Below are 21,338 nucleotides of genomic sequence, written 5' to 3'. Positions count from 1 at the left end.
TATATTCGGTTATGAGCCACTTTCCCGTATTTACATAATTAGTCCCTCCGACCTCATCCCTTTTAAATAAAGCCCATAATTTACCATTTAAACCCTTCCCCTGAAAATATTTGCTAATTAAGTCCGAATTTTTACAAAACAGCCCCTTGCTTGACAATTTTTTTTCAACTAAGGTAAATAATTTACCCTTTTTGCCCCCAGCCATCCAAAATCCTTTCATATCAAGTCCAGATGATACCAAGCATACCTTGTCCTCTAAAAATCTCTACATAACAAGTCCTGAAATTACACTTTAACCCCCGAAAGTCTAAAATATATCATTTGGCTCCCCGAAACCACTCTCCGCTAAATATTATTGGTTTTAGGGCGACTATTCGTTCATCAATTTTTATCTATTTATTTATTAAATAAACAGAATGTTACAATAAAAATATATTTAGGAAATATTTTAGTTAAATTGAGATTATAATTTAGTTTTTCCATTTATCACTACAATTTATCACTTTTAACTATTTACAAAATATTCTTTGGTTTTTTAAGTGGAACTAAATTTATATTTAAGTTGATATTGTAATGTTATACTTAAATTAAAAATTTAAGTATTTTGTTCAAATTGTTCAAACTTTATAAATAGAAGTAAAGATATTATTTTAAAATTGAAATTTAGTATATTTATGATTACACTTTAGGTTTGATATTTATTTAACCTTATTAACCAACTTATAATCATTATTAGAAAGACACTACAATTAATCACTTTTAACTATTTGCAAAATATTTTTTAGGTTGTTTAAGTTAAACTAACATTTATATTTAAGTTGACTCTGCAATGTTATATTCAAATTAATAATTTAAATATTTTATACAAATTTTTCCAAAATTGTATCTTTAAAATGATAATGGTTTACATCCAACAATATATTAAAAGTAATAAATTAAGTATAATATGTTAAAAGTTAACAAAACATAACAGTATAAGTAGAAGTAAATATATTATTGTAATATCGAAATTTAGTTTATATATTATTACACTTTAGGTTTGATATTTATTTAACCTTATTAACCAACTTATAATTATTATTAGAAAGAAATTGAAAAGTCATGGGAGTTTCAAATGAATGTAGTGAAAGGAAAAAATGTTTCATTTATAATATAGTATGATATCATAACATATGAAACCAACTTAAACTACAACATCATATCAAGGGACGTGTGCTCTCTCTCTCTCTTTCTCTCTCTATCTATCTATCTATTTATCTATCTATCTATTTATCTATCTATCTCTCTCTCTCTCTCTCTCTCTCTCTCTCTCTCTATATATATATATATATATATATATATATATATATATATATATATATATATATATATATATATATATGTTCTATAGAAAACAAAAAACCCTAAAAAATCATAAAAATGCAAGATTTCATAGTAAGGGTGTCACGGGAAATTTTAATAGTATCATGATAGTAGGAAAAAAAATCAAAATTTTTCAAATTTTTTTTTTTTGCATTGCTTCCAAAAAAACTAGGCTTTGTTGGTGCCATTACGAGCACCATAGTAATTATTCTATCCTTCTTCGATAGATGTGTGAATGCTTAAAGATGACCTTTAGAACATCTCCAAGCCACCATCATATATCATTTTCACCACTTTTTGCCTCCTTTCCTCTCCAACCTACCCCATTTCTTATTTTATTTTGGGCAAATGAATAGTGTTACTCCAAATATTGAGTAATATTGTTAATTTGCTTTAAAATGGAGTTGAAGTTTTAATTATTGCTTTTAGTCCCTTTATTTTTATACTGATACATCTTTAGTTTAGTTTTGTTACAAGTTATAATTAAATGTATTATTTAATATTTGTAATATCTTGTTATATATTAAATATATAACTAATGATAAATATAAAGTTTAATCTTTATGTATTGAATTCATATAAAAATTAAAAATTATCATGGTAATTTATATATATATATATATATATATATATATATATATATATATATATAATAGTAAAGTTTATTAAAAAAAACCGACACATGGCAAAATCATTTGCCACCGATAGTTGATGTTTGAGAAAATTTTCTGATTGGAAAAGTAATCATATTGTTTAATTGTACATCTGAGTGCATGTGTTGAATGATGAAAAAATGATAATATTACTTTACTATTTTATATTACGATAGATGAAGTTGCTAAATAATTATAAAACATACAAATTGTCATACAAAACTAAATTACATAATAATAATAAAAAAAAATTCAATATGTATCTTCTTTTTTATGTAAATCAAGATTATTGATAAAAATAAAAAATATATAAAAATATTCAACCAAAATAAAACATAAAAATGTCAACTTTTTTTTTACAAATTCACAGAGAAAGAAAACAGATGAAGAAAAAAACAAATGAAAAAGTTTCATTCAGCTTATATAGACATGAATTTGAAACTTTCTGGAAAAAGACATATCATACCGGAATAATTCATTTTTTTAATGCAAATCAAACCATTTTTTCGGTCTATTAAGCCAAAAAGATCTGTTTGAAATTTAAAATATGTCTATCAAACCAAATAGGACATTAATGAATTCAATGCAATCAACTCCAATAATTTTTTTTCTCAATAAAAAAAGTATCGAAGATTAAACAAAAAAGTTCCCGGGACACTCATATAATTAAAAAAGAACCATGAGAATGATGCAGTGAAAATCACCAAACAGATTTTACCAGTAACTAAAAGTTAAAATATTTCAGCAAACAAATGATTTTGATGCAAGGTAGATTCATATAGTATCGATATAAACAAATAAACAATAGATGGTAAAGCCTTGATTCCCACCATCGGAAACACATCTCATTCTCTCCCCAAAGGGTATATTCATGTAAATGTGCAGTCAACACATAAAAAGCACAACAATCTATACCTCATACACAAATCCATCATTATTAAACCATATCCAACTGCAGTAATCGAAATTAGAAAGAAAGAAAAACAAAAAAACTGTCGAATGTATCTTCAACCACTTCCACACGAAGCAGCTACAAATGTATTCAAAACAAAACCCAACCCACATCACATTTTGTCTAAATATGAATGGCTTTGTCATACGTGGCCATAGCAGCCTCCTTAACAGCCTCACTCAATGTGGGATGTGCATGACACGTGCGTGCAATATCCTCACTTGAAGCATCATAGGACAACGCTAAAGCCGCCTCATGGATAAGCTCACCTGCATTTGAACACATAATATGAACACCCAAAACCTTATCCGTTTCCTTTTCAGCTATAATCTTCACCAAACCATCCGCATCATCAATCGACTTCGCCCTACTGTTTGCCAACATTGGAAACTTTCCTACCCTGTACGCCACCCCAGACTCCTTAACCTGTTCCTCCGTTTTCCCAACAGACGCCACCTCAGGATGCGTGTAACAAACACCCGGAACCTTATCGTAATCCACATGTCCTTCTTTTCCTGCGATAAACTCAACACACGCGACTCCATCCTCTTCCGCTTTGTGGGCCAACATTGGGCCTGGAATCACATCTCCGATTGCAAACACGCCTTTTACATTTGTGGTAAACCGTTTGTCGACCGGAATCCGTCCGATTTTATCGGTTTCGATTCCGATCGTTTCGAGGCCGAGTCCGGAGGTGAATGGAATCCGACCGGCGGAAACGAGAACGACATCGGCTTCGAGGACGGTTTGTTCACCGCCGGATGACGGTTCCACGGTTAGTTTGACTATATCGGTTGAAGTATCGACCGCGACAACTTTTGTTTTCAACATGAATTTCATTTTTTGTTTTTCGAGGATTCTTTGGAATTGTTTACGGATTTCACCGTCCATTGAAGGGACGATATCCGGGGCGAATTCCACCACGGTTACTTCGGAACCGAGGCGGCCCCACACGGACCCCATTTCCAATCCGATGTAACCGGCTCCGATTACGATCAATTTCTTTGGGATTTCGGTTAGGGCTAAGGCTCCGGTTGATGAGACGATTCTTTTCTCGTCGATTGTGATTCCGGGGAGGCCTTTGACATCGGAACCGGTGGCGATTATGATGTTTTTACCTTTGACGATTGTGTTTCCGCCGTCGATTGTGTCGACTGAGATTTCAGAAGGGGATAGGAACTTTCCGGAACCTTTTACGTATGTGACTTTGTTTTTCTTGAAAAGGCCTTCGATTCCTTTTGTTAAGTTGGAAATGGCTTTGTCTTTTTGGCCCATCATGGCGGGAAGATCGATTTCCACGTTGTCGAATTTGACACCGTGTTTTGCGAAACTGGTTTTGGCTTCATGGTACATGTGGGAAGAATGAAGAAGAGCCTAAAGAGAGAAAAACATGGGGTTAAAACTTATTTAACAAATCAAGATTTTATCTAATGCTTAAACTTATTTTTTATAATCATGTTGAACCAGATGTCCAAGCTTGAACTCATTATTAGCATCACAAATTCATCCATAGACCAGTTTCCAAATACTAATGGCTTAATCGACAATTAGCAATTTGCTTAATTGGTGAAATTACCAACTCAAACTAACTAACCTTCAATCCCTGTAAGAAAAAGTTTCAGTTTCACCTAGTAAAAGGTCACATACAGATACAAAAATCATAAAAAGGGAAGGGGAGATTTGATAGGCAAAGAACTGCTCACTTGATGCATTAACTAATGTAAAAACACAACTTCCAAAAGTTTTAGAATTTAGACCCCTTTGATGACCAAATCTCTAGTTTTCAAGGAAACACACAAACGTAGATACAGAAAATTGTCAGACGGACATACACAAAAACTTTTGATTACACGGTTTCACTTCAAATCTGAATCAAAAGGAAAACTTCTACTCCTCCTGATGCAGTAGGGTTTCAAAGAATTGTGTTTTGAATGCAATAAACAGTGTACGCATAATAAGAAGGCACTGGCATACTATTTAAGACACATAAAAAACCTAAAATTTCGAAAAACCTAGACATAATAAAGAGACATCAGACACACATAGACACGAAAACTAGATCCAATCATTGCATAGGAACTTAAACACAAACACATCAAACTAATAGTAGTAATAGATTAAAAATTAAAACCCTACCGATGAAAAGAATAAAAGTTGTACCTTAGAAGGAATACAGCCGACATTGAGGCAAGTACCACCAAGAGCACCACGCTTCTCAATACAGGTAGTTTTGAGCCCTAACTGAGCAGCCTTAATCGCGGCAACGTATCCGCCGGGACCTCCTCCGATGACAACAACGTCGTTCTCATCGGATCCTGATGCGAATCCTCTTGTGAAAGTAGATGAAAGAGCGAAGGAATACCTTGCGGCATCTGAAGAGACGGTGTTGTTGAACAGATTGATCGCCTTTCGTCTGGCCAAATTCGCCATCGCCATTTTGGAATACAATTGGAAGGTGAATTTGATTAACGAATAGAGTGATTTGAATAACAGCTTGAGTTATGAGCAGCCACCCCTTTCTCCTTTGTATATTATATTTTCTGGTTCTTGGTGGGAGATGGAATAAGGTGGACGGCGGTCCAGGGTAAGAAAGTTCCTTTTTGATCCGGTCCGTTCATTCAGCTGTTTCGTGTCAAATAACTTTATGACTATGTATAATAAATAATAATAATAAATTAATTAAATACCTACAATTAAATTTGTTTAAGATTTTGATATGTATATACTTGCAAATTTCTTTTTTCATTTTATAAAATTTGAAAAACATTATATATAACTATTGACTATTGTTACATTTTATTTATGTAGTAATAATAGTATCAAACATGTTTATTGTTTTAGGTTTGCCATTATTTGGAATTTATTTTCAATACAATCATCGGGTGGGTTAAGATGCAATTTTTGCGGGTGAACGTTGACTTCTATACGAAGAAGGGTCTAGATTTTTAATATATTCGGGCAGTCAAACTTGGCTTCTTAACCTTTATAGTTTATAGTGTGGAACGCAAGCAATTATAATTTTGCAGACCTAAATTGAGCTTTCAATTTGCAAAAAAAAGTCGTTACAGCAAATAATATAATATAATATATTCTCAACAAAATCATATGATATTTCTTCGTTTTACAAGCTTTCCATGCAATTTGAGAACATAAATAAATAATGACGTTTTTTTTTTTTTTTTTAATTTCTATTCCATGCGTTTCACTCTGTTCATAAACAACACAAAGGGTAAGGGTTGGTTGGGGATAAGGTGTATGCTTTGGTTCACACCAAACTTATCAACACCAATCCATTTAAACCCATACATATATCATCTCATCTTATACCCATGGATTCAAAACAACACTCCTTTTCATATATAAATTCAATCAACACCAAATATGACAAAATAAAAAGCATTAAACTTTTAAAATAAAAAAGACCAAAAACCTCGTAATATCATTAATCAAAACTTTTCATAATTCATTAATTCAATCAGATTCTACAACCAAAATTTCAGGCCACTTTTTCTAACTCACCTGAAGTAGCCCCACAAACAGACTTTAACAAAATGATGTATGTAGTATTCACATGATCACATCCTATGTGTCAAAACTCAAGTAGACTTCTTCTGAGTGTATTTCTTGCTTCTTCACTCATGGCGATGCGTCGGGATTTCGGGCGGGTGGAGCCCACGGGTGATTCGACCCGTTTCTTGAAACAAACAACAATAGCAGTAAGATTATCAGCAGCATGAAGCCTTAAACCTTCTTTCACAAGCTCCATAGCACACCTTTTCGGGTCATTATGTCTCCTTAATTCTCGCCTCACAAGACTCACAGCTGCTTGATTTGACATCACATCCCAAATCCCATCACATCCAATTATCATAAACTCATCTTCTTCTTCACTCAACACCATTACACTCACTTCCGGGTTTGCAATCAGGGGAGAATTTGACCCGATTGGTAACTTCAAATACCAGTCTCCAAGGGCCCGTGTAACCGCCAGGTCACCATCTAAGAACCCGCCTTCAAAGCACCCACCTAACTCCTCCACTCTCTTCCTCTCTTGTAGACAAGATGGTCTATGGTCTTGAGACATCGGAATCGCGATTCCATTCCGACATAAAACCGCACGACAATCTCCGGCATTAGCGATTACCAGATGTTGACCGAGGACTAAAACGGTTAGCGCAGTTGTCCCACAGTCATCGCTGATGCTACATTCGTTGGCTATTGCGTTGTCAGCAAGTAAGAACGCTTTGGAATGGGAATCTTCTAGATCTTTTAAGAATGTTTTGTTTATGTCTGAGGATTGTGGGAAATCGGAATCTTCAAAGAGTAGTTTCATGACGTGGTTCTTGACATATGATGATGCTTCAGAGCCGCCATGGCCATCGAAAATAGCGTAAAAGGAACTTGGGAATGACCATTTGTAAAGATCGCCTAGGTGGCTTGACAGGTCATCGATCCGGATGTGTTCGTCTTCGTTAAATTTGCGGGGCCCGATGTCCGTGTGGCTTCCTGATCTGATGTTCGTTAAATTTACATCCTGTAACAAAGCAAATATATAAACATTAGTTTATATGTATTATCTTTGAACCCTAGAGTGGAAGCTCAGGCTTAACCAATCTCAAATTGAATAAGTCGGAAACTCGGAATTGATATTGAAATTGGAGTAGAGTCAATTCAAGATTCGAACTAAACAAACCCTATTAGAATTTTAAGAATTAAGGTCTGTTTTCCACGCTTAACATAAAACTTCAAATCTTCATAGCATAAAACTCGTAATATGTTTTAATTACATTCAAGAACAACAATTCAAGTAAACCCTAATTGCATTAAGAACAAATACGGAGTTACAGCGGGAATAGCGTGGCAAACCCAAATTAATACGAAATAATCAATGATCGAAAGAAAGCAAGAAATCGTAGGCTGAAGGAAAGAAGAATTTACCGAATCAGAAACGGAGACGATATTAATAGAGGCGGAATTCGTATAAGTTTGCTTAGACATGTTCATGTAAAAAACGATTGGGATTTGTTTGATGAAATTGTAGGAGCTGCTGTATAAGTTTAAAAGGAATTTAATGAAATTAGGGTTTGAACTTTGAACTTTGAACTTTGAGTCTTTGATTGATTTGGCGATGTATAGTTGTATGTGAATATATATATATATATATATATATATATATATATATATATATATATATATATATATATATATATATATATATATATATATATATATATATATATATATATATATATATATATATATATATATATATATATATATATATATAGTAAACGGCTGCGTGTAAACTGTAAAGTAGATCAACTGAAATAAACGCGCTAATTTCGTATTTCTCATCTGATTAGGACTCTTAATGTCATTTTTAGTTAATTGTAAAATGGAAATATCATAAAAATAGTATATTCTATGGAGGGAAATACGATTTTATTTTTTAAAATACGCGCAATATTATATTAACTTCTATACCATATATATATTTTCGTAAGATTTTAGTTAGAATCCACATTTATCGATTAATAAAATCGTAAAAGTATCTGTAACATTATTTTTAATGTCTAATTTTTTCAGTTTTAATTTATTAAAATAAACACGTGGTATTTAACTAAGTAAGTAAATCTTATTATACCGTAAACTTTGCGATTTTTAGATATCAAGGAAATAATATATTGAGAATATTCAAACATAGTTTAAGAATTGTTGATCAATTAATGAATTAATTATAAGTTGTCAAGTTAATAAATATAGAATCTCTAGTTTTTTGGATATAAAATATATACGTTGTCAAGTTTGCTAGTTGCTACTAGGTATTTAAGATTTTAAGTATAACCGGGTTTTTTTTTATATACATGGATAAAAAGTAATTTAAATTTGTGTGCTACTTAGATCTAAATTTTTCTTTTTATGATGCATTCGATCATTGAGTTCCAAACAAATTGAATTCTTAACTATAGTTTAACCCTTAACTCAAGCTGAAGTTACTTTTAATTTCATTAAATTTATAATTTAATCATTTTTAAGTTCAAGTACAAACAGAATTATAGGATGAACCAAGTTAATTTAATTACATTTACCTGTCTCTTTGGCATTTACAGTTTCTTTAGGTCCATGAGTTTTCTCAAATTCTTGATTTTCCTCCTTAACTTTTTTTATCTTACATTGATGGTTCCCGATTTCAATTTCTTATGTGTTGGGTCATTTACCCATTTATACTATTTTCATTATCTTTTATCTTTATTTAATTGTTTTTAATATCTTTTAATAATTATATATTAAAATTAAAAAGCAGTTGGGCCCATCACCCCACTTTCTCCCATTTAACCTTATATCTTCTCATCTTTTTTTTTTCATAAAACTCTAAAAATAATGGTATGTATTTTTTCTGAGGTTTAGTACAAACCTTGATTTTTTTGATTTTGTGGTCCTTTTGAGCTAATTTCGTTACGAATTTGATTCCTCAGTAAACTGAAATGACTTTAATATCTTTAGGGTATTTGTTTTCTATTTTACTTTCATTTTTTTAATCTAATACATATTTATTTAAACAATTAAAAAATAAGAGGTCTCTCTCTCTCTCTCTCCCCCCTATTTAACCTTATATCTTCTCATCTTTTTTTTTTTTGACAAAACTACAAAAATAGTCCATGTGGTATGCATTTTTTCTGAAGCTTAGTTCAAACCTCGACTTTTTTGACTTTATGGTCCTTTTGAGCTAGTTTCGTTGCGGATTTGGTTCCTCAGTAAACTGAAATGACTTTGATATCATTGGGGTATTTATTTTCTATTTTACTTTCATTTTCATTAAATCTAATACATATTTATTTATTTAAACAATTAAAAAATAAGAGGTCTCTCTCTCTCTCTCTCTCTCTCTCTCTCTCTCCCTCTCTCTAGGTTTGTTAAAATTCAAGAACAAAACACACAAACACACTCATAAATCTGGTAGTGTTTATGTCCCGCTATCGGGAATACAAATCGACTTAAATATTGTAATGGATGAGTAGGAGGACCCTTGTGATGGTTTGCAGGTTAAATCTTAGTCCCATGAAAATTGTTTAGAAGGTGTAAAGGTGAAGTTAAAAGAAGGATATAAAAGTAGATGCACCGAAGGTGTATCTATGAATCAATTGCCTTTAATTGAAAGTTGTAATGTTGATTCTTTTGGGAAAACATATGAACCGATTGAATATTTGGGCATAAAGATGATTCCTAGCAAGACATCAGATTGTGAAAGCTCTATGAGTAAATCAGATGATTTATGTACACAAGAAGAAATCATTTTAAAGGATTCAGAGCAGCAGGCTCTCTCTCTCTCTCTCTCTCTCTCTCTCTCTCTCTCTCTCTCATGCTAACCTTTAAACCCCATTTCCCGACTATCATCTTCTTCCCCTGTTAATCAAACACCCCCCCCCCCCCCAAAAAAAAAAAATTGAATAAATTGGAACCATATATTGGAAAAACTTGGTATGATTTCTCCGGCAAGACCAAGCCTCAATCACTGACCTTGCCTCCACCGACGAATTAGGAAGGTAAAACTTGTGGCTTCCCTGATTTGATCTTCATTCCTGTAATTAAAGGGGTTTTTTGGTTGCTGATCTTACCCCTGAAATCAAAAACCCAAAAAGATGAGATGATGTGAGCCGAAAATATGAAAGAATATTTAACCAAGGCCGGAGAAGATGAATTGGGCGGTTGAAGATGAAGCGATCGGAGAAGATGAAGTGGGTTTCTAGGAAGCGTCGATGGTTGGTTATCCTTCCTCATCACATCGTTCATCAATGATGTGTGTTTCGGGGTTGAACATACAATTATTTGTGAGCCTCAACACCAGAAATAATATATAAATTGGTAAACGTGTGTGTTGAATATGAAATCAAGAATGTTTTGAGATAATATCCTCCTTCTTCAACACATAAACAAATACACACACTCAAACTATTATTGATTTTGTAAGTGTGTGTTGATTTCGTCATGGGTTTGACTTGGAAGCTGAATCGAAAGTGTGTATGTGTGTAACAGCCCAAATTTCCAATAAAATTTTTCATTTTTAGTAACGAAATCATGTTCATAAAATATAGCATTCCAATCACATTTGTTTTCAAAAATCCATGACATCGGATAAATTATTCAAAACAACAGAGTGTCCAAACTAAAATGTCGGAGAGTGCACCTCGCGCCATCATGTCGAGCCCTTGCCCTTAGATCCTGAAGTACCTGAAACAACCAACAAACTATAAGCTAATGCTTAGTGGGTTCCCCATAACATACCCCACATAAACCACATAATCACACAACCATATAAACCACATATATACTACATAAGTCATGCATACAAACATATAAGGATGTTGTGGACTCCCTCCAGGGTCTTACTCCAGGATGTCGTGGGCTCCCCCAGGGTCTTATACATATGTGTCATCGACTCCCTCACATGGTCTTTAACTAGAATGTCATGGGCTCCACCACATGGTCTAATATCTAGTTGCCACAGGCTCCCCCCGGGGGTCTTCACATATCTAACCAATAAGGTACTAACGCATTCACATACATACATACTAGGCATATCCATAATGATTCCACAATAATCATCAAAACTAACTAAATGGGCCGGCCTTAGTGCCTTCAACCCATTGGTATGGTAAGGAGACTCACCTCTATCTGCTAAACTCGAAAGCTGCTTGCCTAACAGTCTGAAATCACGAGTGCTGAACAATAATACAATTAACCCTAAATTAGGATTAAACACAATCTGATTGAAGGACCCAATTACCTAAGCCCGAGTCCTTTCATAAAGGCCCAAGAGTCTTCCCTTTGCTAATGGGCCCTAAATCCATGTCCAAATCTATTAATGGGGCACATGGCCCAATAAGGCCCAACTAAAACAACTATGGCCCCAAAACACAATATCAGCCCAAAACTCTAAAAGGGAACCAAACCCAACGTTGAATAAGTCCCAATAGGCTTTCAATCCCAAAACAAGCCCAACCCTATCTAAGTGTGTACGCCTTGCGTACCACTCCAGGACGCTCAACGTACTAGCTCCGCAAGCCGTACGCGTTGCGTACATGCTACTACGCACAGAGTACAAGTCGGGCATGCACAAACGACCATTAAGCTCTTAATGCTTGGGATATTAACATCAAGCTTTAGGTTTGAGTCCATTAAGACGTTCGAAGGCATAAAGTTGGCAACTTTATGCCCTTGCATGCTCCATATGTTCCCAACAACCCCTTATAACCCATTAAGACCTTTGCAAGGGTCTTAACTCATGCATGAGGTCAAAACACTCATCAAGACTACATTTTTATGGTATGAATGAACTAAGGGACCTCAGGTCTACTCTTCCTAAGCTCTGGAGTTGCTCAAACTCCCAAGATATGATTCATGAACACAAAAGGGGACAATATACCAAACTCTAGCTCAATCTAATGAATAGGATGGCAAGATTAAGACTTTAAACCTCCAGAAGCTCCTCAAGGTGAACTAGATGTTGGATCCTGAAGCCCAATGCCACCCCAAGCTTTCATACTAACTTCTTCTTCTTGAATAAGCTCCAAAATGGCCACCAACAAACTTCTATGCTCCAAAATCACACTCTCAAAGGAAAACTGAGGTAAAGGGATGAAATAAGACTCTAGAGGTTGATTAGGGTTTAGTCGCAATGACTTAAGGATGTTTAAATAGGTGTCAAGTCCGAGGATTAGGGTTTTGAATATTCGTCATGTACGCCCAGCGTACGTGTTGACCCTTCGTGATCATATATCCTTAGTACGCCAAGCATACTTCTAAAGTACGCCCAACGTACTTAAGGGACCATTATGTTATACTTTTTCATTTCAAGGGTACAAAGGGTATTTACCTAATTGGGTGTTTTACAACTCTCCCCCACTTAGACTAGACTTCGTCCTCGAAGTCCGCAGACGCAAACAGATCCTGGTAATGCTCCCGCATCTCATCATCCAACTTCCATGTCCATTTGGATCCTTTTCGGTGTTGTCCTTGAAGTCCGCAGACGCAAACAGATCCTGGTAATGCTCCCGCATCTCATCATCCAACTTCCATGTCCATTTGGATCCTTTTCGGTGTTGTCATTCCACATTCACTAGCATCACCTCCTTGTTACAAAGAACCTTAGTCTTCTTATCCAAAACCGCAATGGGGTTTTCAATGTAGTTCAGGCTCCCATCTACCTGAATGCCGTCCAAAGAGATAACTGTAGCCTCTTTAGTGACACACTTCCGAAGCTGGGACACATGGAAGGTGTTATGAATCTGGCTTAGCTCACCCGGGAGGTCCTATCGATAAGCAACCCTGCCGACTCAAGCAGAAATCTTGAACGGACCAATAAATCGGCGCCCCAACTTGCCCCTCTTCCTAAACCTAATGATACCCTTCCATGGTGAGACTTTCAGTAAGACGAAATCTCCCACATGAAACTCGAGATCCGATCGGCGTTGGTCAGCATAACTATTCTGATGGCTCTGCACGACTCGCAACATGTCGCACACCTGCTAGATCAACTCGGTAGTCTTGAGCACCACCTCGATGCTTCCCATGACTCGATGCCCTACCTCACCCCAGCATACAAGAGTCATGCACTTTTGTTCATACAACATCTCAAACGGGGGTCGGTCAATACTAGCATGATAACTCATCACACTCTAATGTCGTCGATCCCCCCTTCCACTTTAATAACACCGACAACCATCCAACAACGCAACCCTTCCAATCTCACCTCTACAACATGGACCAGTGTCACAGTGTCACCAACAAACCCATCACACCCACACCCTCCAACACCACAATCGATCTTCAAACTGAATTGGTCTCTATTTGTTAAACATGCCCTCTCTGGACATGAACATATGATATGATGAATGACATTTAGCTAATTTTAAACTTGTGTGTTTTTGTAATGCCTGTATATTTGGGTTAGACATTTAATATAAAATAGATAATCTTAGCTAAAGATGTAGTAGTCGTAATGACTATCTCGGTGATATAAGGAGCGCTTAAATCCGACTTCGTATGAAAAAGTTATGTTGTAACATCCCAAGATTTGTCATTTATAGTCCATGGGGATGGAAGGGTAAAGCTATGAAAAGCCTAAGGGCAAAATTGTAATTTTGGGATCAGGAGGAGTACGATGCACATACATAAGGGTACGATGAGCGTACTAGGCACGCCTTAGTATGTTGGGCGTACTCATGGCAGAAGGAAACCCTAATATTTAGGGTTTGGGGACTATATAAGCAACATTATGAGCACAAACCCCTCCCTTACCCCAGCCTCCACTGCTTAGATTCTTTTTCCCAAACCCTAGCCGTTTCCTTGAGTGTTTGAGCTTTTGGAGAGTTCTTGAGTGTTTTAAGAAGAAGGTATTGCATCAAGGAGTTGGAGAATAATATCAAGCTTGTAGATCTGAATTTGGTTTGTGCCATAAAAGCTCCAGAAGGTAAAAAGCTTGGAACTTTATACTTATATGAGATATATCTAGTCATTTTAGCTTTATGGAAGCACTCTTGTCCCAAAAGTCCCAAAATGGTGCATGTTATGATTTGGATGAAATGAGCTGTCCTTTCAAACCTTAGAAGAGGTCCTAAGTGATAAAAATGGTGTCCCAATAGCTAGATTTGTCTCATGCATGAAGTAGGAAGGTCTTAATGGATTAAGACCATGTGTTAAGAACTTTTTGGACGTCCAAAGTGATAAAGTTCGAGACTTTATAGCCCTATGGCACATTTGGTCGATGGATCTGGAGTTTGGGCTTAAATGCTTAAGCCATTAAGCACTTATTAGGGTTTTGGTGAAGCCCCGCGTACGCCCAACATACTGGGTCAACCACCCCTATGGTGGTCAACATCAGGCGAGTACGACCCGCGTACCAGAGGAGTACGCCTCGCGTACGTCCTCTGTTGGGCCTTTGACAATTGGGCTTCGGGTTTTGGGTTATTTATTGACTAGTTGGATTTGGACCTTTGCTAGAACTTATGAATATAATGTTTTGGGCCAAGTTTTGATAATGGATCTTGGAATGAGGCCCAATTAAGGATTTGGGCCCAATTTGGTAAATCGGGCCAATAATGGGCTTTGCATAAGGACTTTCAAGGTTATGGACTTGGCATTGGGCCTTGGCTCAATAAAGAGAATGGACATGATGGATTCTGTGGATCCTTAGTCAAGATTTTTATGTTGTGTAACGACTTGGTATTTATTATGTGATAGTTCGGGATTTCCGGTGAGATAGCGATTCGAGAGTTTGATTCTTCAGTTCAGATCGACATTGCGAGGTGAGTTATCCTTACTGTACGCAAGGGTCTAAGGCACCGAGGGCGGCCCTTTGAATTGTGATTTGGGATTGTTACTGTTGTGATATGTTAGCTCGGTATCCTGGTAGATAGGATGCTTATACGCTAGTATGATTTGTTGGATCGGTATCCTAGTAGATAGGATGGTTATATGCTAGTATGATTTGTTAGATCGGTATCCTGGTAGATCAGATGTGGTTATGCTTAGTGACCTATAGTTTGGTCTGACTGTATGTATGTTGGTAGGATATTACCTGTTATATGTGCACATGATTGATTGGTATTTGAGGTTATTTTATCTTGAGGATGATAGGACCCTAGTATGTTGTCTTTATAGACTGTTATATGATTATCTGATATAGGTGCACATGTTTGATTGGTTATGTTGGTATTCCAACCCGATGGTTGAGGGCCTGGGGTATTCCATCCCGATGGATGATTGGACCCATAGTATCAGTTATATATGTATAGTATGTTGGCATTTCAACCCGATGGTTGAGGGCTTGGGGTATTCTATCCCGATGGATGACTGGAACCATAGTATTTGTTATATATGTATTGTGTGTGGGCATTCCAACCCGATGGTTATGGGCCGAGAGTATTTCATCCCGATGATGATTGGACTCGTAGTATGTGGGCATTCCAACCCGATGGTTGAGGGCCTGGGGTATTCCATCCCGATGGATGATTAGACCCATAGTACGTTGTTTGTTATTGTATGTGTGTTGTTGTGCATATGGGTATTCTGGGGGTAACTCACTAAGCCTTCGAGCTTATAGTTTCAGGTTCATCGGATGATCGCGGGAAGGCGAAGGCGTGACCGTACACTTCCTCGATTGGTGATTATGATTTCTGGGAACTCTTATGTTTAAACTATTTGAAAACAAATTGTAATAACTGAATGGTTTTAAATGATTTAAAAAGTTTTAAATTGGCTCGAATTTTTTGGATGTTACAAGTTGGTATCAGAGCCTTGGTTTGAGTAAATTGGAGGAACATTCGTGTGATTCCAGTCTTAAACTAAGGAAAAAGATTTTCGAAATGATTTTTAAATGGTTTTCAAAATAAGTAAAGAGGATGTAGAGTGTACGATCAGTCGGAGCCATTAAGTAGACCCCAAAATACCATACAGTTATTTGATATTGTGATATGTTAGAACAGCATGCTAGTACTAGGCTAGGGATCTTCAGGAATTGCATGATAGAATTTCCTGATTAAATGATGTCTGCTAGCCTAGGGTTTTCCTTATATGAGATTGACATCATTATTTTGATTGTTTGTGTATGTATCATGGTTGTACATAATTAAGATCTTATAGCCTGAGAATGTTTGATTTGGCCTTATGTTCTGTTCTTGTTGATTAGGGGCTTTGGTTAGGATCAGATATTCGAAAGTCTATAGGGTCCAACGTTATGTATGGCTAGCATACACTAGTGTTGCAGAGTTGGTGGAAGTTTCATGGATGGGTGGGTTGTGTGCGGCCAGGAGGCCAGTTAACGAGATATTTAGCATTCCTCTAGGAGTGAGGATTGAGCGCTCGCTATGATTATGTATATTGTTAGGGCGTTGTGATGATACTTGAGACAAATATGGGTAGGTGTGGAAGGTACTATGGGCCCGTACTACTGAAAGCACAGGACCCATACACGTAGCAAGGAAGTCACAGCCCCTAGGGTTGGGTTGGGAGTTGGTCCCCGGTCATTATATGGATTATCAGAGATCTTTCTGGTGTCTTACCAGAAAGGTGGTTACGAGACGTCTTGAGACCGGATCCAGGTTAGGATCGGGAGTTGGCAGCCAGGATAGGCCAACATCTTCAGAGGATCGTATCAGTGAGATCATCCGGGAGGAGGTAATCGGCGTTGTACGGGGACAGTTTCTGGAGATGTTTGGGTCTATTAAGACTGCCATGGTTGAGTATCTTGATGAGCGTTATGCAGCCATTGTTGAGACGGTTTCCGTGGCAACTATAGTAGCTGTAACGATGGAAAAAGGATGAGTTGGTTGAGCTTTCCAGTACCGGGACTTGTTGCTGGGACATATTCTGATGAGCAGATGGCTGCAGTTACTTGGGACCAGGGAGATATTATGTACTTCATTACATTCTGCGGGCTGAGCGGGAGTGGCTATCACAGGAGTTTCTGGATTGAGGCTTCGAGGGTTTTCCTCGAGGCCAAAATGCGAGTCGCGGGGACTTTGGAAGGGAGTGATGATTATGTTCAGCTAGAGTTTTGTAGCTAGAAGTAGAATGGTTAAGTGAAGGATTGGACTGTCGTTTTTTAGGGCAAGGATTGTGACCTTTTAGTTTATCGAGTTCAAAGGAGTGAGCAGGCTTGTGACCCCATGATCAGGTTGTATTCCAGCTCGGGGTCGGTTGGTTGCGGGGATTGGCGACATTATTTCAGCGTCGGTGAGCGCAGGTGGGTCGATGTGGAATAAGTATTTTGTGAGGTCCGGTTTTCCTTGGATCTCTTGTATCAAGCGGTAAGGATTGATTATGTGAACTATTGCACTTTTGGGATTGTAGACTATGTCTTGGGAGTATTTTGTAGCCCGGTTTAGGGCAGAGGTTGTTTCAGCTACTGCAATTCAGCTGGGGATGTTTGAGCGGGTGAGTGAGACAGGGTGCGAACCCTGAATGAAATGATTTCTAGAACTCGAGAGTGGGAGACTTGTTTGGAGCATCTTGGTAAGATGGGTATTATGTGGGAGGTCTACAGACAGGGTTCCACAGGATGGTTATTCGGCATTATCAGGAATCAGTGGTTTTAGTAACCGTTATTGATTGGTGGGTGAAGGCGCCAAAGGAAGTAGCTCGTTGCTGAGGTATTAGTTGGAGTATCTGTATTTTGGTCTTCAAGATTTGAGTGTGGGATCATTCAAGCATTAGAGATTGTCGAGTTTACTGGGATTCAGGAATGTTCATCTTGTTCTTAGAAGTGTGGGATCCATTGGGATTGGCTAGTAATGGAGCCCTAGTTGTAAAGAGTTGATTGCCATCGGATCGATCGTTGGGAAGTGAGAAGGATTGGGAATCCTCTAATTTTCATGTTTTGTGAAGGCTTAGTCGAATCTAAGTGGGGGAGAGTTACCCTGGGATGCAAAAGCGGGAGAGGTTTTGAAACGGGGACAAGTTTCATAACCCAACAGGGAGAATGAAGGCCCCCAGTGGCTGCATGGTTTGAGGGTTGTGTTGGTTGGGGGTTCGGTAAAACTCCCGAGCATAAGAAACACGTCTTCTTGGTGCTTGATAGCAGAAGTTTGGGGAAACAAGTTGGAGTTCTATTCATGAATTGAGTTCAGTTTGAGTATTCGGTCGAGGGTGTGCTCGACTCTGAGGGTTTTTAGATTGATAGATTGAGGGTTTTGTTAGCTGTTAGGGCTCAGCAGTACTTTCAACACGGGTATGGGGGTTATTTAGCATATGTGGTAGACACGCGGGTCAGGGAACAGACCACGGATTTCCGAGAGGGTGGACGATTGACATGAGGCCTAGGGTTATGCCGAGGTTAGAGTCCACAGAATGGATCAGGAGTTCGGAACCCCAAGTGAGTGAGAACAGTCAGCATAGGAAAAATCACCAGGAGGGGTGGTCCAGGGAGATGCCCAACCGTTTAGAACGGTCTAGGCAAGCTGAAGGCCCAGAGAGGCGGTCTAAACATACTGAAGGTTCTGAAAGTGGTCCAGATAGACTGAAGGCCTGGTGAGGCGGTCCAGTCATGTTGAAGACTTTGTATGTGTTTGTAGATCTATGTGCGGGTATTGAGTATGTTGCTATGCTATAGCAATCAGTAGGTCTGTCCCCAAGTATTGAACATGTTGATGGAGTATGTTGAAGACTTTGTATGGGTTTTGTTAGTTATATGAGCAGGTTCTAAGTATATGTGTGTTATGGGGTAGCAACTTGTTCTGCAAGTGGATAGTGTAGGGTGAGGTTTCAGCATTGTGACACTTGTTGGTGTTGTGAAGGACATTGATTAGGCCTTCTTGGGCAATGGAGGAGGTGAGTACTTCCAAGATGGAGTGTTGGACATCTGGAGTGACGACAGCGGTGCCGATAGGTTATCAGGAGCATTCCAGTCAAGAGTTGAGGGTCGTAGAGGGCATACCAGACTCATGTTGTTGGCTCAGAGACAATCCAGACCTATGCTGAGGACCATGTAAGGGTATTCCAGTCATAGGTTGTGGTCATAGAGATTGTGTTGGTTATGTCTATGGTAGGAGCGCGTTCGGAGTGGATGTATTGAAGAGATTCGGGGGAATTGCACTCGGTTTTGACGAATCAGAGGATTGTGGATGAGACGCAAGGATAGATCCTTGGATCTCAAGTTATGAGTAGACCCGAGTTATGTTCATAGAGGTATTCCAATCTAGGGTATTCCATCCTGAGGATGACCGGACCCTATGATTGATTAGACCTGATATGTTGGTATTCCAACCCGAGGGTTGATTGGGCCAAACATGTGTGGGATATGAGGGTATTCCATCCTAGGGATGACTGGACCCGTTGTAGGCATGCCTGGTATTCCAGCCCAAGGCTGATTGGGCTAGGCATGAGTGTTCGTGTTTATTAGTGGATTGATTTTGTATGATATTTTGGGAGCTGAAGGACGCATTATCCTGTTAGCACAAAGGGTTCGCTTCAGGAATAGGGAAAGTTGGGTTTCCGATACTTTGGATCGTCAAGATTCTTTTGTTAGGTTGGCAAAGTGGCATGTAGTTTAGACCTTTTGAAAATGTTCGGTTGAATTCACATCGTTTTTCACGTTTGACAGCTGCAAAGGCACATATTAGATGAGTAGGCGGTTGTATCGCTGGGTGATGTTCAAGTCGGAGAGCACTTAAACTATGTATGGAAACCAATGGCAACATCAGAAAGGATCCGAGAAGACTTGGGAGCCAGAGTCCAAGATGCGGGAGCATTATCGTGAATTATTCGTCGTAGCAGGCTTCAAGGACGAAGCCTAGTTTAAGTGGGGGAGAATTGTAACATCCCAAGATTTGTCATTTATAGTCCCTAGGGATAGAAGCGTAAAGCTATGAAAAGCCCAAGGGCTAAATTGTAATTTTGGGATAAGGAGGAGTATGTTACGCGTACATAAGGGTACGTTGAGCGTATTAGGCGCGCCCTAGTACGTTGGGCGTAAACTTGTGTACAATGGGCGTACTCATGGCAGAAGGAAACCCTAATATTTAGGGTTTGGGGACTATATAAGCAACATTATGAGCACAAAACCCTCCCTTACCCCAGCCTCCACTGCTTAGAGTCTTTTTCCCCAAACCCTAGCCATCTCCTTGAGTTGCATCAAGGTGTTGGAGAAGAAGATCATCTTTGTAGATTTGAAGTTGGTTTGTGCCCTAGAAGCTCCAGAAGGTAAAAATCTTGGAACTTTATACTTTTATGAGACAGATCTAGTCATATTAGCTTTATGGAAGCATTCTTGTCCCAAAAGTCACAAAATCGTGCATGTTATGCTTTGGATGAAATGAGTTGTCCTTTCAGACCTTAGAAGAGGTCCTAAGTGATAAAAATGGTGTCCCAATAGCTATATTTGTCTCATGCATGAAGTAGGAAGGTCTTAATGGATTAAGACCATGTGTTAAGAACTTTCTGGACGTCCAAAGTGATAAAGTTCGAGACTTTATATTCTTATGGCACATTTGGTCGAGCGCACTGGGTCAACCACCCTGCATACGCCCAACGTAAATCTAGTACACCCAACATACTGGGTCAACCACCCCGATGGTGGTCAACATCAGGTGAGTACACCCTGCGTATGTCCTCTGTTGGGCCTTTGACAATTGGGCTTCGGGTTTTGGGTTGTCTATGGACTAGTTGGATTTGGACCTTTGTTGGACCTTATGAATATAATTTTTTGGGCTAAGTTTAGATAATGGATATTAGAATGAGGCCCAATTATGGAGTTGAGCCCAATTTGGTAAATTGGGCCAATAATGGGCTTTACATAAGGACTTTCAAGGTTATAGACTTGGCATTGGGCATTGGCCCAATAAAGAGAATGGATTGTGTGGATCCTTAGTCAAGAT

At 37.9% G+C, this 21,338-nt stretch overlaps 2 protein-coding genes across 2 annotated transcripts; both read right to left on the bottom strand.

Annotated features, from left to right (window-relative positions):
* Positions 1-2,863: 2,863 nt before the first annotated feature.
* LOC111909218 (dihydrolipoyl dehydrogenase, mitochondrial) lies at positions 2,864-5,510 on the bottom strand. Its single transcript, XM_023905007.3, has 2 exons — positions 5,128-5,510; positions 2,864-4,341 (listed from the first exon to the last, which is right to left on the bottom strand). Exons 1-2 carry the CDS (start codon positions 5,401-5,403, stop codon positions 3,091-3,093), a joined length of 1,527 nt encoding a protein of 508 aa, XP_023760775.1. The 5' UTR covers positions 5,404-5,510; the 3' UTR covers positions 2,864-3,090.
* Positions 5,511-6,387: 877 nt separating this feature from the next.
* Positions 6,388-8,096, bottom strand: LOC111909219 (probable protein phosphatase 2C 47). The gene is made up of 2 exons (XM_023905008.3): positions 7,906-8,096; positions 6,388-7,501 (listed from the first exon to the last, which is right to left on the bottom strand). Exons 1-2 carry the CDS (start codon positions 7,969-7,971, stop codon positions 6,557-6,559), a joined length of 1,011 nt encoding a protein of 336 aa, XP_023760776.1. The 5' UTR covers positions 7,972-8,096; the 3' UTR covers positions 6,388-6,556.
* Between the last annotated feature and the right edge of the window lie 13,242 nt (positions 8,097-21,338).

The sequence above is a fragment of the Lactuca sativa genome, chromosome 1 (genome assembly GCF_002870075.4).
Source record: "Lactuca sativa cultivar Salinas chromosome 1, Lsat_Salinas_v11, whole genome shotgun sequence".
Lineage (NCBI taxonomy): Eukaryota > Viridiplantae > Streptophyta > Magnoliopsida > Asterales > Asteraceae > Lactuca > Lactuca sativa.
Note: the sequence above shows the minus strand (reverse complement) of the source record. Positions and strands in the feature narration are given on the sequence as shown.

Bases quoted from the DNA above. Each gene is read 5' to 3' on its own strand.
- LOC111909218 (XM_023905007.3), bottom strand. From the start codon at position 5,403: ATGGCGATGGCGAATTTGGCCAGACGAAAGGCGATCAATCTGTTCAAC. The intron at 4,342-5,127 runs GTACAACTTTTA...TTCTCTCTTTAG, and splicing joins TCGGCTGTATTCCTTCTAAG to GCTCTTCTTCATTCTTCCCA.
- LOC111909219 (XM_023905008.3), bottom strand. From the start codon at position 7,971: ATGAACATGTCTAAGCAAACTTATACGAATTCCGCCTCTATTAATATC. The intron at 7,502-7,905 runs GTAAATTCTTCT...GCTTTGTTACAG, and splicing joins TCGTCTCCGTTTCTGATTCG to GATGTAAATTTAACGAACAT.